This window comes from Macrotis lagotis, chromosome 2, assembly GCF_037893015.1.
Source record: "Macrotis lagotis isolate mMagLag1 chromosome 2, bilby.v1.9.chrom.fasta, whole genome shotgun sequence".
Taxonomy (NCBI): Eukaryota; Metazoa; Chordata; class Mammalia; order Peramelemorphia; family Peramelidae; genus Macrotis; species Macrotis lagotis.
Window position 1 is genome coordinate 240,294,851 of NC_133659.1, and position 20,803 is coordinate 240,315,653.

At 44.0% G+C, this 20,803-nt stretch overlaps 1 protein-coding gene across 6 annotated transcripts; it reads right to left on the reverse strand.

Moving 5' to 3' along the window:
• Window positions 1-290: 290 nt before the first annotated feature.
• On the reverse strand, window positions 291-13,798 carry GIGYF1 (GRB10 interacting GYF protein 1). Of its 6 annotated transcripts, none has more exons than XM_074225358.1 (27): window positions 13,676-13,798; window positions 8,168-8,303; window positions 7,927-8,000; window positions 7,683-7,813; window positions 7,458-7,587; window positions 7,238-7,336; window positions 6,778-6,889; window positions 6,547-6,655; window positions 6,146-6,186; window positions 5,823-5,993; window positions 5,366-5,610; window positions 5,142-5,250; window positions 4,710-4,844; window positions 4,474-4,565; window positions 4,152-4,323; window positions 3,830-3,996; window positions 3,514-3,614; window positions 3,306-3,419; window positions 3,087-3,187; window positions 2,681-2,763; window positions 2,461-2,598; window positions 2,082-2,294; window positions 1,329-1,510; window positions 1,050-1,210; window positions 799-965; window positions 566-695; window positions 291-438 (listed from the first exon to the last, which is right to left on the reverse strand). In XM_074225358.1, exons 4-27 carry the CDS (start codon window positions 7,715-7,717, stop codon window positions 386-388), a joined length of 3,060 nt encoding a protein of 1,019 aa, XP_074081459.1. In that variant the 5' UTR covers window positions 7,718-7,813; window positions 7,927-8,000; window positions 8,168-8,303; window positions 13,676-13,798; the 3' UTR covers window positions 291-385. The 6 variants fall into 6 exon arrangements, with proteins under 6 accessions (XP_074081459.1, XP_074081457.1, XP_074081458.1 ...); XM_074225356.1 differs by having other exon boundaries at window positions 8,124-8,303; XM_074225357.1 differs by having other exon boundaries at window positions 7,683-7,845; window positions 8,124-8,303.
• Window positions 13,799-20,803: the final 7,005 nt, after the last annotated feature.

The window sequence follows — 20,803 nt, forward strand, 5'->3', positions numbered from 1 at the left end:
CTCATCATTTTTTAAAAAGGGGGACCCCTTGGGACTCCATTGCCACCCCAATCAGATCCCAAACCCAACAATCCCCAAAGGGGAGAAAGGGTATTGGGAGGTTAAGGGGAAAGTCTAGATTTTTTTTTTAAACATTTTCTGCAGGTTTTAATAAAAAAAAAAATCCCCCTCCCCCAACCCCATTCCCCCAAATCTGTAAAGTGCCTCGTGGTGGGTGAGTTAAGGTGCATCATGTGGTTTGTAACAAGTGCTGAGGACTCTGCCTCTTCTTCCTCCAGCTTCTGCCTTCCCCTTATCCAGGGGAACCTGGCCAGGCTCAGGGTCCCAGGTATCCAAGCCACCTCCTTTCCCCCACCACTCAGGTGGGACTGGGGGGGCTGGCTGTTCAGTAGTCCTCCACACTCTCAATCTCACTAGGGGATCCATGCAAGGAGTAGCCTGAGGAGTATATTTTCTGTCACCAACATGTTCTGTTGCTCCTTTAGCCCTCACACATACCTCCCTCTTCCCTCAACATCAACCACTTTTGACTCCACAGGAGGGAATCCCCAATTATCATACCTACCCAGGATGCTGGGATCTGCATGCAGCATCAGTGCTCTCCTCTTAGCCTTGCTGCCCTCTCCAGGACCCAACTTGGTGTTGTGATTGGTTTGGAAAGCAGCTTGTAGGGAGCTTGTATTGAGCCATGACTCCTGTAAAGACAGCGGATGATCTCAAAATCATTTCCATTGTCTTACAACCAGAGCAGAGCATTGGTCCCCCACTGGCCATGGATTAGTCCCTCTGAACCCCCACCTGCTGCTGCTGCTGCCGTTGCTGACTAGCCTTATTCTTGGCCCTCCGCTCTAAGAATTGTTTGGCAAACTCTTTGGCTTCCAACGTGTCCCCTAGACAGGACCGGATGTAATCGTGGACATCATAGGGAGATTCCACCTCTTTCAGGATCGCCACAGCCATAGGCACTGTAGGGGTTTGTGGGAAATATCAGGGACCACCTGAGTATGATTACACAGGCCCCTGGTTCCCCCACTGTGCCCTGTCCATACCATCTAGGCTCCCAGTGGTGCTCAGTGTGTGAAGCATCTGTTCACACCACTGAGTGAAGCCATCTTGGGGTTTAGGAATGCCCTGCAACAGCTTCAACAACTTCTCTTCCTCATCAGTCTTCTTTCGCCCAGGTCGCCCAGAAGGGTGGCCATAAGAATCACTGTGTCACAAAAACAAGAGTGAAGTCAAGCCTAAGAGCTGACCCTTCCCCATTCTTCACCCTGCTGTTTCCCTACCCTCCTTCCTCCCACGCTAGATAGATCAGGTCCCACACCCACCTGAGCAAAGGACTGCTTCGGCTGTTCTTGAGGCCTAGGCTCCTGGCGAGGTTGCTGCTCCCCTTGAGTGTTTCCTCCCAGAGCCCCAGATTTCCACTGCCCCCGCTCTTCTCTAGCCCACCCCATAGGGGTCCTGCCTCTGCCACCCACTGAGACAGAGGGGCACTGCCCAGGCCCCCATGCTGCAAAAGACACAGAGTAGGGGAGTCAGATTAGTTAGAGGATGTGAAAGCTTTCTAGAACAGCTGAATGAAAGAAACCTATTCTTGGTATTTTGTATGGCAATGGGGAAGGGGAGATATAAGAGATAAAGAACACCTATTTTCAAAATATGATTAAGGTCCTCTAAATTAAACTAGGCTTTAGAATAAGAGGAAAAGGGCAGCTAGGGTGTCCAACCCCAGATTCAAGAGGACTTGAGTTCAAAATTAGCTTCAGACATTTACTAGCTGTGTGATCCTGAGCAAGTAACAATTCAGATTGCCTTCAAAAAATCAAAAAAAGAAAAAAAGAAAAAAGGAAGGAGGGCAATGAGCATTTGGATGTCTCTCTACTTCTCTATTCTGCTTCACATCAAATTCTTGGTTACTTGAGAAAGTTGAAGGCAACAAGGAGGATGATCCCCCTCAGGTTCTACGGTATCACTCTCATTTATAGTATAAAGGAGATGGAGTAGAAAAGACAGTGAAAGAAGATAAGGGAGCCTCAAAGGACAGGTTATGGAAGCATTGCTCAGATCTGACTATGGCTTACCGCCCGCTGGGCTGGAGCTGGGGCTCTAGGAGGCTCCCGATGTTGCTGCTGCTTGTGCAACTGCCGATCACTCTCTAGTTGTAGCTCCAATAGGGTTTTCATTGAGAGGCCTTGCTTTGCCAGGCCTGCCCAAAGTGGAGGAGGAGAGCCTGGTGATGGAGGCACTGCCTGCTGCTGCTGCAACAGCTTTAGAAGCAGTTCCTGCTGCCGAACCTGGAAACAAACAAAGGTTTTAGTCAAGGAGGTTTCACTAAGTCAGAAGTAGGGGATATGACTAGACTGCATTTAAGTCCCTTTTTAACTCTTAATAGATGAAGCCAAGGTCCCTAATTGCTACTTCTTTAGTCTTTGGAAGGAGATGTCCCCTTAAATTGCATACCTGCTTGCGCCGATACAGCTCTTCTTCCTCCTGCCTCCGTTTCTGTTCCTCCTGCTGCTGCCTCCGCTTTTCTTCCCGGCGTTTCCGTTCTTCCTCCTCTCGTTTTGCCCTGAGTTCTACATCTCTCCGCTCCTGGAGCTGGGAAGGAAAATAACATACAGAGTCCTGCCTCTGGCCCTTGAGTCAATCCCACCCTGTCTTAAGCCTTAAAATGACTCACTTTATGTTGCAGCTGGAGTTGTTCTAGAATTGGACCCTGAGTCGAAGAGTTAATTGGTATGTCCCACAGACTGGCCTCACCACCTAAAAAGAGTCAAGGGAGGGGGGAAAGAGTGATTTTCAAAGAGAGAACTTTTTAATCTGCAGGCCTTTGCTCAGAAAAGGGATGGTATGAGGGGAATCAGATAAAGGCATTGGTCAGGCTCTGATAGATGTTACTTTAGGTGAAGGGAGAACAACTGCTTCCCAACTTTCCAGCAAGTAATGGAAAGGAAGGTAAATTTTGAGTGAGGTTCCTTTCTGATAGGAAAGGAAAGTGGATCCTTTGTCTTTTTAGATGGAAGCAGAGTTGTAGAATAGCAGAGGTGGGAAAGGTCTCAGATGATCTTGCCTGGTCATATACATACCTGACTGTGATGAAGCTGAGGTATGCAAATCCCAGAGGGTGCCTGAGTCTGGCACCGACAAGGAACGGTTTATCGTTGGAAGGAGGTTCTGGTCCCCACCTCTGAGAAGGAACAGGTCTGACTTAGGACTCTAATCTCATTCCTAAATGTGACCCTTCCTTTGACACATTTTTTTGGGATAGAGGAGAGGAAAGAAGGATCTCATGTACTAGGTTATACCTGGGTTTGAGAGCCTGTAGCTGCTGCAGAAACACAGTGAGCTGTTGCTGCTGCTGAGGCGTCAGGTCTCCCATAGCTGCCTTTTGCTGGAGTGCACACTGTGGGAACTGGCGGCTGGGTAGTTATGTACAACAGTTATTTTCTACTCTATGTTCCTCAAAACTGAAGGAAGGGACTCCCCACCTCTGTCCACCCACCTCAAGACTACCTGTTGATGAGCTGAAGGAATTGCTGATGCTGCAGTTGTTGGTACAATGCAGCTGTTGCTAACTCCTGTTGCTTCTTCAGTCGCTCCTGATCCAGGTTTCCCTGAGAGATGGACAGAGACAGAAAAACAGAGGCAACAAGACTCACCGTGGTATGAAGAAGAGAGCACTAGAGACCATGGGAAAGCACTCCAGAAGGAAACATTCTTCCTCTTTTTTTCCAATGAACCCATACTTCTCACTTTCTCAGCATTTCCTCTATCTTCTAACCAAATTTTTCTTGGGTCTTCCCTGTCACCATTCATATAGTGTGCTCACCAGTAGTGGGGGAGGTGAGGGTCCTGGGGCAAAGGGCACACGACCCCACATCTTGATAACCTCACCCAGAGGTTGAAAACCTTCGTCACAGCCCCGTTTCACCAGCAATGCCATAGAGAAATAGCCAGCTTGGAACCATTCTGCCATCTCCTGTGTTGTGAAGGGGCCTAGATCAGAGAGAATACACTGAGGTAAAGAGGAAATGATGGAACTGACAGTACTTGGCTATCTTCTCTCTTAATTTCTAGTTCATTCTTTTTTAGAACAAGTTATTTCTAGTTCATTCTTTTTTAGAAGAAGTTATCAACTCCCTCTAAAATACCTTGGATCTCCCCCTGTGGATCTTTGTAGAACCACTTGCGAGCAGCTCCATGGCTGAGCGGAAGAGCAGCAGCAGCAGCTGAATGTCGAAGTCCTTGGCCCTGCATAGCAGCTGTGAACTGTTCCTCTTCTAGAGAGCTATCTTGTAGTGATGCTACTAGTTTTTCTGCTTCCTAGGATCCCAGGGAGGAAAAGACATGGTGTTAATAGCTGAGGCCAGAACAGGATGAGGGGCACAAAGGTTGGGGAAAGACAGTTAAGAGTAAGGGACACAACAAATTGAAATTGGGGCTAAGGAGTTCTCAAGGCAGCCCTTTCATCACCTGCTGCAGATGTTTCATGCCCTCATCATCTTCTGTGTCTCCAGGAGAACCGGGTGGTAAGCCAGTCTCATGGTTCACTCCAGTTTCATCCCCTAAGAGATGAGGATGGGAAAAATAAAGGAGTAGCATATATGCACTTAACTGACCTCCAGCTCTACAGCAACTAAAATAACTATCTCTGGTTTCACCCATTATTCCTTCCCAAGGGTATTCCCACCCACCCCTAAGATCACTACCTTCAACCAGCGGAAGATCTTTCTCAACAGTCTCATCTCCTTCCCCATCAGGTCTCCAGAGAGGATCCAGAGTGGGCAAGGGGGATGGAGGATGCATTTTCTCCTCCTGGCTGGGCAGTGGGACTGGCTCCATGCCTAAGAGAGAAGTAACACAGAAAAGTGTCATAAAAATCACATAACTTGGTAAGATACAAAAAAGATGTATCATAGTCCCTGAACAGGAATACTTATAGGTGAGGAAAATGAAGCCAGGGAATCCATCAGCCACAGCCCAGTTTAAGTCCAGTATTACTTCCATCATTGGAAATGTTGGGCCCAATTACCCTAGTGATCAGACAGTCCAGTTCTATCACTTCCAGGAAATTCATCACATTATCTTATTTCCCAGCCTTTCAAGTTTCACATCTTGGCCATTTCATTCCTCAGTCTTACCTGACTCAGTTCCCTCCCCATTCTGCCCATCCAACTTCTCCTCTTCCTCTTCTTCCAGACCTTGGAAGTCCAGCTCTTGTTCTTCAGGGATAGGTTCCTTGGGACCTTTCTGCACCATTTATTTGTTTTAGGGGAAGAAAGGTGAAGAATGAGAAGACCTATTATAATGTAAGTTACTACCAGTTCTCCCAGTACATCTTTTCTCAATCCTTCTCTTAAGATACCTTAAGAGGCAAGAAGGCCCCAGATGAGTCAAAGGTGCCCATTTCCTCATCTTCATCCTCCAAACACCACTCAGGGAGTCCATCTTTGTCATCATCAAAGCCATCAGGACCCCGAGACTTCCGGGGTCCTCCTCCACCCCGCCCCTCTTCCTCAACACTCCCACCCCGCTCCCCTCGCAACTCAAACTCAAATTTTCTTCTCCTCTCCCCATGCTCCCGCCAGCCAGCAGATCGGGGTCCACCATCTGAAGAACAAAAGGAGGTAGGCAAAGAATCAGTATCTGAACTCTAGATCTAGTTTTGATTGACTTCAATAATTTTGGGAAAAGTGTTATTAAGTCCAAGAAACTTCCTCATCCTCTCAGGATTTTCTACTCTCCCTTCCTATCTGCCTTGACTCTCTACAGCAGCAAGGATTTCTCTTTAACCTCCACTATATTTTCTCCTATCCCCTCACCAGGACTAGTGGAACGCCATCGATCTCCATCTCGACGGGGACCTGCCCCAAGTCGCCAACTACCCTCATCTTCTTCTTCTTGGTCCTCTCGTAGAGAACGCCAATTTTCACTGTCCGAGCGAGCATGTTCCTTCCGGGGTCCGGATACTCCCTCCTCAAACCCAGAACGTACTAGGAGCAGGGAAAGAATTATTAATAGGATTAGGCTTGGGGGAAGGCTGTTATTGAAGACCCATGATTCCCAAAGCTTCTTTCAAAGTGAGTCCCCAATCCCTTTCTCTCCCAGTCTTAACCCCACTGTATTCCTTTCACATCCTCTGTACCTCCATCTCTCCTTGTTGACTTCTCAAACCGCCTCTCGCCTCTGTAAGAGGTAAAGTGGTAGGAAGATGTCAGATCACATAAAAAAAAAAAATTCCCATTACCCTGAATTGTAGAAAGTTCTACAGACACCCCTAGTCATTTCGTACTAAGAAAGCAGGAGGGGGGAAATGGAAACTAGAGAGGCCAGCCCAAGGTCAAAGGAATTATTTGAGACAAACAGAATCTGAAGTGGGGGGGGGGTGAGGGGAGAAGGTAGGGGTGGATGAAGAAGTAAGAACAAGAACACAGGATCAGAAGTAAATTTAACAAAAGGTCCGAAAAAAGATATATATGAAAATAACACTTCCAACGACCTCACCTCTGCCCAACTTAAATCTCCTCCTTTTTGTTCAGTCCATACCTATCATCCCAGCTCTGGCTGCGCTGAATCTCCCGAGGGCTTCGTCCAAAAGCTCCATCTCCTTCTTCAATGCTTCTTTGGTAAAAGCCACTATCACCTCTGCCTCGGCCTGGAAAAAAAGAGGGACTAGACACTATAAACTGTTTGGCACCAGACCTCCCTATTAGGAATCTTTGAAATCAATTGACCCACTTCCCTCACCCTACAAAAACCCCAGTAATCCCCTACTACCTCGGCTTCTTGTGCTGCCTCTACCACGAGAGATACCACCTGGGGGAGGACCAGCCCCCTTTCCCATCAGCCTCAGCACAGCCACACTGTTCACTGACAGGGAGAAGTTTCTCTGAGGAAGGAGCCAGGGTTGGGAATGAGAACCCAAGGTAAACTGTTTCCCAGCACCTGGCTCTCTATATGTCCACCCTAATACCCCACCCTTATCACCCCCTCCCCTTCAAAAGCAGATATCTAATTCTTCTGACCATTTACTTTTTTTGTTGTTGTTTTTTTTTGCAAGGCAAATGGGGTTAAGTGGCTTGCCCAAGGCCACACAGCTAGGTAATTATTAAATGTCTGAGGCCGGATTGAACTCAGGTACTCCTGACTCCAAGGCCGGTACTCTATCCACTGTACCACCTAGCCGCCCGGACCATTTACTTTTAAAAATATAGTTAGCTTAGTTCTTAAGTCCTACCTGCTCCTCTTCTGTCAAAGGCTCCAATGCCAATGGCTGCAGCGGTTCCTCTTGTAACACTGCAGCAAATTCTTTGTCCTGTAATTCATCTGGAATCTGCTAGACCAGAAGAAGAAAAGTTGTGACACTATATATCTACACATTTTCCCCAATGGGGTATGCAAACTAAAGAATAAAATAGTCTCTCTCTGGGTAGACACTATAGAGGAGACCTACCCACCTTATTCTCCTTGACATAGAGTGCCAGCATCTCCTCACGCCCATAACGATATTCAGCCAGCTTATATTTAGGTATGGCAGGAGAAGGAGGTGGGGAGATCACACTACTCCCACTTGAAAGTGCCCGAAGCCTAGGATAGGGTAGGGAAACAAACATAAGGTCACAGAAATCCCTCCCTTCTCCCCATAGTTCTTCTATCTTCTCAAAATAGGTCCCTTAACTCACCACTCTGGCCCAAAGTTGAGAGTTTCTGCTGCCATTGTGAAGGTGCTTGAGTTTTCTCAAGGCTGGGAAGTTGGGAGGAGATGGGGAGAATGTGACAGGAAGGTAGAGGCTTGACACTTGATATCCAAACACTTAAATGGAAACAGGGAAGGAAGATGGAACACTAGGGAACCAGAAGTCAAGAGAAAAGAATCAATCAAGGGCACCAGGGTCTAATGATAAACTAGAGGCTGTTTTAGAATACCTGGATTATAGACAGTTGTGCAGGGCCATTCACAACATAAGATGGCCAGAGATAAAACAATCTAGGAGGATAACCTGGAAGTGGAGAAAAATGGACAAGTTAAATAAATCTGATTCTGTTTTTCTCTGGCCCCTAAATGGGACCTCCCTGGAGAGGTTAGACTAGATCCTTAGTCCTTCACCTTTCCCAAAGCTTACCTGGCAATATGTCGTTCCCCCTGTTCCCCCCGCCCCCCAGATACCTGGGGTCAGGGAATAGAGGAGATGGCTCTCTTCAGGCAGAGACTGGTGTGACAGACTGAGTCAGGGGTCACCAGTTATCGGATATGATCCTTATTATAATGATGACTAGGGGCCCTTTCACATCTGGGAAAGTTCCTTAAGAGGGAAATGAGAAAAGATAAGATTTACTTGCCTCTGCCCTTAACTTTTCAGTTACCACATATTTCACAGACAATTTCAAAACCTACTTTTGTATAGGATACAGATTACTGTCTGCATAAAAACTTAGGAGCTGTTTATCCAGGATGTGGATTACTCAAACCCCTAGTTTTTCTTCCTCCTCTCTCATATATACTGCCAAATGACCAGTTTCCCTGCCAGAGGAAGGTGGGGTAAGGATAGGATGAAAAATTACTTCATAAACTACTCTGTGAAAGAGGATGGGGAAAGCAAAGAATCTAGACTAGGGGTTCTTTAACCTGGTATACATGGATAGATTTCAGGGGGTCTCTATAATATTTTGAAAAGGATTTATATGTAATTTGGGTTTTTTTGTAAGAACATTCTGAGAAGAAGTCCATAGGTTTCACCAAATTACCAAAGGGGTTTCATGATACAAAACAGGTTAAGGACCCCTATTCTGGATAAACTAAATCCAGAGATAATCAGAAGAGTCGGAAAATAGAAGAGAAACCTGTTCCCATAATAAACAGGATACTTAAAGGAAAGAGACAACGAATAGGAAGAATGTTAGTGGGACAGAGAAGGAAGGTTCTTTATGGATTATTGATATGAATCCTGATAGGAACAGGGCAAATGTCTTTTTGGTTTTTTGAATCCCTAGTACAGTTAGAAAGTGCTTAATGCTTGTTCTGGAAATTCTGGAAAGAATCAAGGTCTGTATTAACTGGGATAGAAAAGTTCAGAAGTATAAGTTGTGATTATCTGACCAAATGAGGCTTCCTTTTCTCTGCCAGGGAGAGGAAGAAAAAGTTGAGAAGTAGTTATGAAAAGATTCTTTTGCTTACAGAAATAGGAAATAAAAGAGAGAAACTGAAAGCTTTTATGTAACTGGAAAGAAAGAATAAGGTTTACGATCTGTGCATCTAAAAAGTAAAAGATACAAAAATGATGGAAAGAAGAAAAGACTATATGAAAAAGTTCTCACAACTCTACTAGGGAGTCAAGGAAAAGAGGCAAAGTGTTTTTTTTTTCATTTCCTCTGTTATTGGACGATTCCAATGCAAATGTTACTAGAAGATTAGCTCTGGGGTCAATGGTAAAACGAGAGAAGACCTTTGCTTCCTTTCCTAGTCCCTCTGCCCAGGTTGTCAAAAACAAATACAAATAATATGAGGTAGGAGAAACAAAGTGTAGATGAATTAGGGGGAAAGGAAACCATACTGGAGGCTGTAATTTAAATCAAAGTCATTCACTTTGTTAGACATGTATAGTGCTCACACTTTGTAAAGAGAGAACACTTGAGATGGATCTTTTTTGGGGGCTGAGGAAAAAGTGAATAGGATTCCATTTTTGTTTTTCTTAATCCCATTGCAACTCATCATAATTCACTGTGAGGCTTGCTCAAACATTCCCCATCCTTCTCCAAAACCAAATTATTATTGTGTCTCTTCTATATATACAATCAACTCTTAATTCCCTGTGTTTAATTAAGCAAACACAAAAATATGTATACCAATAAAAAAAGATAAAAGTAATGTCAATAGGGTTACAGAAACTTAAAGGAAGTTGGAGGAACAACTATCATACAAAAGATGAATATAAATCAAACACTGAAGGAAGATTAAGAATTCTGTTAGGTAAAATAGAATCCCTAAAAGGAGCTTTTAATTCCACCCATGGGGCATCATTTGTGCAAAGGCACTTAGGTAGGAGATAGAATGTTGTATGTGAGGAAAAGTGAACAACCAATTTAGCTAGATGGAAAGCATGCAAAGGTGAATAATATGACTGGAAAAATCAGTGATAGATGAAGATCAGAAAGAACTTTAAATGACAGGCTGAGTTGTTTATATTTTATCCAATGACAGGAAGGCTACTGTAGATTTGTGTATATGTTTAGGGAGTGTCACATGGTCAGATTTGTATTTTAGGAATATTAATTTGGAAGCTGACTGAGAAAAAGGAAAGGCTGGGAATCCATGAACGTTCAAAGGAAAGCTGATGAAAACCTAAGTTAAGAGTCAAAGTTGTTTGAGTAGAGACAAGGGAATGGATCAGAGAAATGTGGAGGCAAGCTAAATAAGATGTGGCAAATGATTGGATATGAGGACTAAGGAAAAAAAAGAATAACTTCAAGGTTGTAAAAACATTTGTGACTAGAAGGACGGTGGTGCCATTAACAAAAATGTGTAAGTTTAGAGATGATATGGATTTTCAGATAGGAAATATGAAATGTTTTCTTTAAACTTGAGGTCCCAGCAAGCAGCTGGTAATATAAGACTGGAGTTCAAGAGCAAGATTATGACTATATATTAAATCTGGGAGCCATCTGTATAACTGGAAGCTGATGAAATCACAACAGAAGAGAATATATAGAGAAAGCCAGAGGCAAGGGGCAGGGGAAAAAACAAAGGTTCAGTTTTCCCACCTGCACTAAGGGGAAGCATTGTATTATGGATGAAAAGACTGTGGATCGGAGGATTCTTGGGAAAGGAATAGTTTTTAAATTTTTAGACGTCCTAATTCCACAGTTGTTCCTCAAAATGTGTGCTGAGATGAACTGAAGGAAGCAGAACAAATAAAGGATGAGAGGAAGAAAGGGAGAAAGTTAAGGAACTAATGCCTGGAGGCCTTATCCTCAATGTCCTAAAATTTTGTCAAGATTCAAGGTTATAGGAAGAGAAGCACATATAGTTTAACCCATACACACACACACCCTTCATTTTGAACTTTCTCCTCTATGAAGAAAGGAGGAACATCGCCAAGAAAATGGGACAATGGTAAATAAATCAATCATAGCCGGTGCCAGGTCTGTCAGAACTACTCTTACCAGGAAACAGGAAGGAAAAGAAAACTGGAGGTAAGAATTAGGTGTCTATTTAATAAAGTTCTTTATCAATGACTTATACCATGATGTTGCCACACATTCTCAAAAGTTATGCCGGCAAAGCACAAGTTCTGTCAGAGTGTATGCAATGTCTAAAGGTAAGCCTGGCTAAGTCACAGAGGTTTGCTACCAGATCTGCCATAAGGTGACATATGTTTTGACCACAAGAAGTTCTGAAAATCACTATGTCACAAAGGAAGTAAAAATATGCATTGGTAGAGTAAGGACTCAAACCAGTAAGATTCTAGATCCTTGAAGTACTTTCTTCCCAATATTCCAAACAGCCCCAATCATAAGTGAGGCTCCTGGAACATAGAAGTACTGACAAATGATAAGAAAAGTCTCACTCAAATCCATAATATCTAAAATAGTGCCCTGGCTTGGGTCTTCAAGACTCTGCCCCCCCCTATTTCATAAAGACCAGACCTTTCTATCCTGTTGAAAAGTTTCTCTGAGGCTTGGAAAAGAAGGAGCAAGCATCTCTGCTTCCTAACCCTATTTCTTGAAATCAAAAACAATTCACATTTGCAGAGGGCTGAAGGGCTTTCACATCCTTTCATCTTGGTTCAGTTCTTCTACTGATTCCTCCAAGTTGAATGAATTAAAAAATATTTGTTGCTTAGCACATACAAAACACTACACTAAGGGACATGTGTTTCTCCCTAAAACAAGGATTCCTGTTTGTACAGACAGGTTGAGGAGTACTTTATATGAACTGCAACTCTTCTCTTGTCACCCTTAATTCCTAAGGATACTTTAGTTTCTGAAATTTTATTTGTTGGATTGCTTTACCTCACTTTACTTCCAAGATCAGGCAATGATCCGCTTAAAAGTTCTCCCCAATTCTCTTCCTTCCCAGTTACTTAAATTGATTCCTATTACTATTTCTATAAACTCACTGATCACAAGGTTAAAATCCAAGAATACAAGTTTCCCTGGTGATTCAGAAGTCCATCACTTCCCACATAATCTCATATGAACTGAAAGGTCATCAAGGAGAGGTAGTCCAAACTTGGATTTTCTAGAGTCTCCAAGCACCACCAAGAACCCTGAACTTGATTTTTCAACTGAAGAAGGCCCCAGTGTGACATGATTAAACATAACCAAATACAACCAGAGCAATCTTTCCAAACATTTCTCAAACTATTCATACTTGCATAAATCAAAATGCTACCCAAACAGGTGGCCTTCTGAAAGAGAAACAAGAGCTGAGGTATCAAGTCTGGTTGTAATTCAGTCAAAAAAGCAACAGTGGGAGAGGAACTATGTTCACAGAATCCTAAGAATCTTAATCTCTTCCCCATACTTTCATGATACAGATGACAAAAGTGAGACCCAAAGATATTAAGGTAACACAAATAGAAAGCAGCACAGGTAAGATTGAAACTAGTTATATATCAAATTATTACTGTTTGTCTAAAAAATAGCTAATGCCTCTAGCAGAAGAAAATGCTGACAGGAGAATGTCAGCAAGAGATGATGAGGATGATCTTTAAGTCAGGATCTCTCTAAGAGGTAAGAGAAATAAAAAGCAATTGGAGGGATTTTTGACAGAAATTCAAACAATTTACTGAGAGAATCTAGAAACGGCCATGTTTTGCTATCTAAACTATATGAAAGCAGAATCCTGGAATTTCTAGTAGCTATGCAGAAAGGCTGAAGTTCTGAGAACAGGGTTCATGAGGGTGTCTATTTTTGTCAACAACAAAAAACATGAAAATATATGGGAAAATAAAACTAAACCACTATCAAGGCAGCATATGTAGATAAGTGTAAGATAAGTCTGACTTGTAAAAAGTGAGACAAGGGTTCAAGGGGAGACTAAACTCCATGGACTCAAAGGTCCCCTTCCAGCTCTTATGACCCATGAGTAGAAAAGTAGGGATTATGACTTTGTGTGGGGATGTATTTCTTTGCCAAAACGGAGCTACTGTAGAAACGGGCTAAGTGTACTGTTATCATGCGAGTTAAGAGGAACTTCAATTCGGTTAAGATTTGTTTTGGGGGAAAAAGAACTTCCATGTCACAAATCCAGATTCCCAGTGTCAGAGCTGGTCCAACCCCCTTACTTCATGGGAGAAATCACTGCGGTACAATGGGAAGGAGGTCTTTCACGGAGAAGCGGAGGGAATGAATGGGGAATGTTCGGAGAGAGGGTCCCGGGGGCCCCGCGGGCGCCGAGCACGCCCCTCGCTGACTTTCGGGGGCCTTCCCCCACGGAGGCGGCTCCGGGCCCGGGGTGTCCGGGCCACGCGCCGGCGGAGCCGGGGGGAGGAGGCCGGGGCGCCGCACCACAGGCAGGAGGGGCCCGGCCCGCCCTCCGGGGAAGGGGGGTGGCCGCCGCGGGGAGGGGCCCCGCCAGCCACCCGGGCCCCCCGAGGTCCGCCGGGCCAGGGCGGGGGCAGGCCGGCTCGCAGGCCCCGGCGGGCCCCCCGGCCGGGCCGTACGCGCTCCTTACCGCTGGCGGGCGGGCTGCGCCGGGCTCGGGCTCCAGTTCCGGGGCGTTGGTGGCGCGAGGCGAGGCCGCGCGGCGGACGGGCCGGCGGGCGGAGGGAGGCGGCGGGGGGCGGCGCGCGGGCGCTGCCGCTGCAGCCGCTCCTCAGTGTTTGTGTTTGTAGCAAAATGGCTGCCCGCCTAGTGCCACGTGACGAGGGAACGCTCCGCGCCCAACCCCCTCCCCGCCCTCCGCAAGCACCGCCGCCCCGCGCCGCCGGGGGCCCCCCTCCGCGCAGAAAGCCCCGCGCGGCCACGCCGCGGCGCACGCGGCACCCACGGACGCGCAGGGACACGCGCGGACACGCAGCCTGCCTTCGCCGGGGGGCTCCGGGAGGGGCGAGAGGCCTCACCTACCGACCCGCACGTGATCCAGGAGCCCAGCGCGGCGCGTCACGTGAGCCGGAGCCAGTCGGGACGGCCGCCGGGCTTGTTTTCCACCGCCCTCTTCTCCTCCCCTCCTGCCACTCCCCCAGCCCAGTGCGCCCGCTCCCCGGGCACCGGCTCCGGGAGGACGGGGGCGCGGAGGCGCGGACGGACGTGGCGTCACGGACCGTCCAACCTCAGCAGTCAAGGTGCATCTCCCTGCCCGTGGCGCTGCCAGTGCGGACCCCTCGCAACAGATACACCCAAGGGGCGAGACCCCCCAGGCCCGGGCAGGACGCCCACACCAGCCCGGGCCGCGCGGGACTGCAGCCCGGGAGTGAGCCTTGTAACCCAGGCCCCCGTGAGAACATTGCAAAATAGCGTTTGTGTGCAAAGTACTTTAAAATGACCTCATTTGATCCTCCTAACTGCCGTAGGAGGTGGATTCTGGCAGCCAGGGGCTATGTGACTTGCCCAGGGTCACCCAGCTCATACGTATCACAGGCAAGAGCCGAACTAAGGTCTTCAGATTCTAGGGCTGAGGATTCACCAAGGCACCTAGCTGCTTCATTACCATTTATTCGTTCGTTCGCTATCTCGTTCGTCCATCTTGATTTGGAAGTTTTCTCCATTAGACCCAGATTCTTGAGAAGAGGAAGCGTCTTGCCTTTCTTTGTATCTTTAGAACTTAGCATGGTATTGGGCACATGGTAGATGCCTAAATGCTAGTTGATTTTCTCAAAAACATTCATGTCCATTTCATGAACATCAATCCAGTGTACAATGGAGCTTCTCTCACAGTCCACTGAATTACAAAAGTATTCAATCAGGCTACAAGTATTTATTAAGGTTTTACTAATATTCTAGGCTCCGTGTCAAATAGGGGGGGATACAAAAAAAAGGGAAAAACAAAACAAGACAAGGTCACTTCCCTCAAGGAGCTCGTTTAAGTCATTAGAATTAATGGGGGAAACAATATTGTACATATAGTATGTATGTATAGTGTTAACGTAATCTCAGAAGGAAAGCACTAGTGGGGTAGGACTGAGTGGGATGAAGATCAGAAAGAGCTTCCTGCTGAAGGTAGAATTTGAGCTGAAACTTGAAGGAAGCCTGAAGTCAGGAGGTGGAGATGAGAAAGAACATTTCTCATGCTAGGGACAACCTGTGAAAAATCACAAAATTAGGAAAAACATCTTGGCCTCTGAGTGGAAGGTGGATTGGAATGGAGAGAGACTTGAGGCAGGGATATCAATCAGAAGATAACAATAATACAGGTGAGAAGAGACAAGGCCTAACACCAGGATGGTGGCAGTGAGTTGAAAGGAAAGATACGAGAGATTTTGTGAGGGTGGTAAAGACAAGACTTGGCAACACAGTAATAGTTTTTCCCTCATTCTCAAAGAAGACCATATCTCAGCAGGGGAGGTGATGCCATGACAAGCATGACAAGCATGTGAATTGGATTTGAGTGAGGAGGTACTATACTAAGTCACCAGCCTCACTTTCTCCTCCAGACCCATCTGGGTCCAGGGGACAGATACAAATCAGGACAACTGGAGATGGCCATGGATGATGCAAGGCAATCAGGGTTAAATGACTTGCTCAAGTTCACACAGTTAGTGTCCAAGGTTAAATTGAAACTCTTGTCCTCCTGACTCTAAGACCACTGCTCTATCCACTTCACCAGCTGGCTTCCCTTGACCAGAGTGGATATATGGGGAATGAGTATAACACCAAGGTTTCAAATTTGAATTAATTGTGTGCCTGTCACAGTAACAGGAAAGTTGAGATTAGAGAGGAGAGTTTGGGGTTAGTGGGAAGAAGGAGGATATAATGAATTCTGTTTTGGACAGTACTGTTGAAGATGCTCAAAGGGATATCCAATTGAGAGGCACAAAAGGGATATGGTATTCGAAGACTGGACCTCAGCAACAGACTTATAGCTCTAGGGATCATCTGAATAGAGATGATAGTTAAACCCATAAGAGTTGGTGACAAAACCAAGCAACATCGTCTAGAGAGGGCCAGAGGGCAATTTGGTCTGGTCCTGCCATGGCAACCACAGGCAGGGACTAGAAATTCAATAAATCTAGAAGATTTTTAGGAATAAATTAATTAAATGTTTGACCAAATATAGCAGGCAAATTATGTTATAAATATCCAAATGGCTGTTGGCAGAAAAAAAAAGGTTCCTCACCCCCATTCTAGAGGAAGAAGATATGAGGGCCCAGGATATTGTTTTTAGGGGACCCCCATGGTTAGTGAGCATGACATGAATGAAGAACCAGCAAAAGGAGACTAAGAATAGTAAGGCAGGTCAGACAGGTAAGAGGAGATTCAGGAAAGAATTCATTCATTCCTTCATTCATTCAACACATTTGTAGTGGGGGACTAGCCAAATATCAAGTAAGCACCCATTACATACAAAGGTACTGTTTGTGGCCTTCCAGTCTGTTAATCTTTTTAAAATTAATTTACTCTCAACTTAAATTTACTCTCAACAAAAAGAAGAGCGGGGGAAAGCATTGTACATGAAACCTCAAATCTCTATTATGAAAAGATTAGAACACTGAATATGCCTGGCACAATAGGAGGTGCTTAATAAATGGTAATTGATGCATAGTTTGCTTTTCCCTTTTAAGTATATTCAACAAATTTGCAAAAAATTTGTTGTCTCTGTTTACTTCTGGATTTTCCTAGGTTTTCTTCTTTATTTCCCATGAGAATGTTTCAAATATCACATTTATTGAATATCCATCCTTTTTTCAATAAAGATTTGCATTGATTTTATTTATTTTATTTATTTTGAACTTTATTTATTTTATTTATTTTGAATTGTACAATTCCCCCCATAATCTTGCTGCCCTTGCCCCAACCCCCACAGAAGGCTGGCTAGCTGTTAGTCTTCACATTGTTTCCATGGTACACATTGATCTAAGTTGAATGTAATGAGAGAGAAATCATATCCTTAAGGAAAAAAAAATAAAATATAAGAGATAGCAAAATTACATAATAAGATAATGGGTTGTTTTTTTTTTTTAAAAAAAGGTAATAGTCTTTGGTCTTTGTTCAAACTCCACAATTCTTTCTCCGGATACAGATGGAATTCTCTGTTGCAGATATCCCAAAATTGTGTCTGATAGTTGCATTGATAGAATGAGCAAGTCCATTAAGGTTGGTTTATCACCCCCATGTTGCTGATAGATTTTCTTCTTTAAAAAAAATAAAATATTTCAATAATTCTTTTTTGTATTCTCAACCTTAATAACCCTTCTCTGCCTCTCTTACATTGCCCTTGTCCAAAAATTTATATTTTAATCTATACCTTTTAGTCAAAACATAACAAAAATAAAATGAGCATTTCCATTTTCAACATAGTAGCAAAGTAAAAGAGGATTTTACACAAAATTTTGTATTTCTATTATGTACATTTAATGAGGACACAGGCACATTTAGGCACATGCCTAAAATGCCTTAGATGGCATATGGAAGACACTAAGGAGAAGAGAAATCTCTTCTATCAAGATACTAGGAAACTCCTTTTGAGAGAATTATAATGGTGTGACTATCTTCAAGAGACAGGCTGTAACATGAGTAGACATTCTGTAACTGATGGCTGTTCTGTCTGGCTGATTCTTGTCCATCATCGAAGAAAACCAAAATGATACCACTATGTTTGAGACAAATTTCAGTGTGTCCCACTATGACTGATCAGACCAATACAAGCTTGGAATGCTCGATCACAGGATGGGCACAAATAGTCTATATGAATATCTGAGATGGGTACTCTAAACTTATAGAAGTCATGTTTCCTTTGAGCTGCTTCAATTCTGCCTCCTCATAGAGTGCAGCACCCTCACTGATGTACCATGCTGAGTGGTCTGGTGCCAGTATCTCCCCTGCTGTATTCTAAAGTTCTTCAGTGAGACCATCAGGTTGTCTCAGTATTGCTTCTACTGGCACCCTTGTGAGCTCTTGCCCTGTGTGAGTTCTCCATAAAATAGTTGTTTTAAGCAAGAGTACATCTGACATCTGAACAATGTGTCCAGCCCATTGCAGTTGCACTCTCTGTAGTAATGTGAAAATGCTAGTCAGTTTAACTTGAGAAAGGACCTCAGTGTCTGATATCTTCTCCTGCCAGGTGATCTTCAGAATCTTCCTAAAACAATTTAAATGGAAGCAATTCAGCATACAGCAATGAGGTCAGCTCAACAGCTCTGTAGACCTTCAATTTGGTACTTAGTCTAGTACCTCTTCTTGCTCACACTTTCTTTTGGTGTCTCCCAAATACTGAGATAACTCTGGCAATGAGTGTGTCAACCTCATTGTCAATGTGTACCTCCTTGGAAAGGAAACTGCCAAGGTAAGTAAATTTGTCCACAGTACTCAAAACATCTCCACTTGGTGTAATTGAAGTTTCCACATATGGATGGTGTGGTGCTGACTGATGGAGCACCTGTGTTTTCTTGATGTTAATTGTTAGATCAAAATTAGCACAAACAGCAGAGAATCAATCTATATTTTGTTCCATCTCAACTTCAGAGGCTGCATTAAGTGCACAATCATCTACAAACAGAATATCATGCACCAACAGTCCCTCCACTTTGGTTTTGACTTGTAGCCTTTTCAAGTTGAAGAATTTGCCCTCAGTGCAGTAGCTGACCTTGGGCCTATGTTCAACCTCAGTGAAGGCATTTGAAAATGTGGCTAAAGCCATTGGTGACTGGGAAATCTTGAGAGCATCATCCATTATCCAGAACCTGGGCAGGCATGTTGTCATGATATTGCCATACCATACTGATGAACTTCTCTGGGCAACCAAATTTTGACATAATTTTCCATAAACTGATGGTATATCAAAGACCTTGGTCAGATCTACAAATGTTGTATACAGACCTCTATCTGTTCCTGGAATTTTTTTTTTGTTCCTTGACCTTTTCTGAAGTCACACTGACTCTCAGGGAGGTAACCATCTTCCAGGTGAAAGATCAACCAATTGAAAAGGACTCTGGTAAGAATATTACCAGCAATGACTAAAAGAGAAATATCACTGTGATTATCACTGGACAATCTATTCCTTTTACCTTTATAGAGATGGACAATGGAGGCATCCTTGAATTCTTAGGGGATAACCTCTTCATGCCATATAATCTGGAAAATTTCAGTCACCATTTTGGATGAGCAAAGGACCCCCCCACATACACACACACACACCTTGTAGATCTTAGCTAAAATAGAATCAGCACCAGGTGCCTTGCCACTTGAAAAGAGCCTAATGGCATCCAAAAGCTCTTCTTCAGGTGGAACTTCAGCTAGGGACTGATAGACTTCAACTTGAGGTAAATGTTCAATGGCTTTTGCATTTGAAGTGTTCAGTCCATCACTCTAGGATATGCCCATATCGTTAATCAATTTGGATCCATCATTGAGTAGTTGAGATGTACCATTTGTCTTTGACCTATAAGTAGTCTTTAAGGCATTAAGCATTTTGGTTTGTGGCTGTCTGCATGAAATTGAATTTAATTTGCCTTCTTACTAAATCAAGAATCCTGCTTTGTACTTTTTGTATTGGCATTAAATGCTGCCTTCTTAGAAATGGATGAATTATTCTGCTGGTAAACCCTATGGAGTTCTCATTTTTCATTTAGCAGCTCCTGTATTTCCCCATCATTTTTATCAAATCAGTCTTGATATTTGTAAGCGTTCTGACCCAGATGGGCAAATGCAGTGCTGTACAACACATTTTTAAAAGCTGTCCATTCTTTTTCTGCTCCAGCTATGTTGGTTCAGTTTTCCCTCCATGTTAGCAACAAACTGTTCCCACTCAGAGAGACATTCTAATCTCTTGACATTAATTCTTCCAGAATTCATTTTGCCTTGGGGCCACCATTTTAGTAAAATGTGAATATTTAGTTTTGAGAACATGCATCTGTGATCAGTCCAGTACCCTGCACCACACATTGCCTTTGTCACTCTAATATCCTGTCCATCTCTATTCCTTATCATTGCAGTCTATTAGATGCCAACATTTTCTACTAGGATGCATCCAAGAAGTTTTATTATGTTTAGGTAAATGGAAGATAGTGGTAAGTGACCATTGCTATTGCTGTTTCCAACTCCATTCCTCCCAAGGACTCCCTGCCACATCTGGTAATCTGAGCCTACTCTAGGGTACCCAGAATTATAAGCTTGTCCTCTTTTAGTACATTGATGATAAGGGTCTGCAGGTCTTCATAAAATTTTTCTTTGACTTCATCAGTATTTGTCATGGTGGGAGCATAGGCACTGATGCTTTCCGGGAAGTGGCAATCTCATTGTCATGAGCCTGTCATTCACTCCTTTCAGTAGGCATTCAAGAATACTGACTAGATTAGTTTTGATTGCAAAACCTACCCCAGCTTCACAGCGTTCCCTTTACCTCAACCACTCACGTTCTAAACTATAATTACTTATGGTAATCATTACCCTCCTTTCCATTTTTTATTATTTATTCTTCTTGTCCTATTAACCCTAACCCTCCTCAAATCCTCTAATTTACTTCTATCCACCTCCTTTCCCTCCTATTCTTTAATGTACACACCCCTGTAAGTCCTTCTCTTATTCTCTCCTCCCTCTCTGTTCCCTTGCTCCCTTATTTTTTCAAAATTTAGAAGATTTTTATACCCCTCCTTCCCCCATTTATATTGTTCCCTCTTTAACCCATTTCTGATAAGGGTTTTCCAGA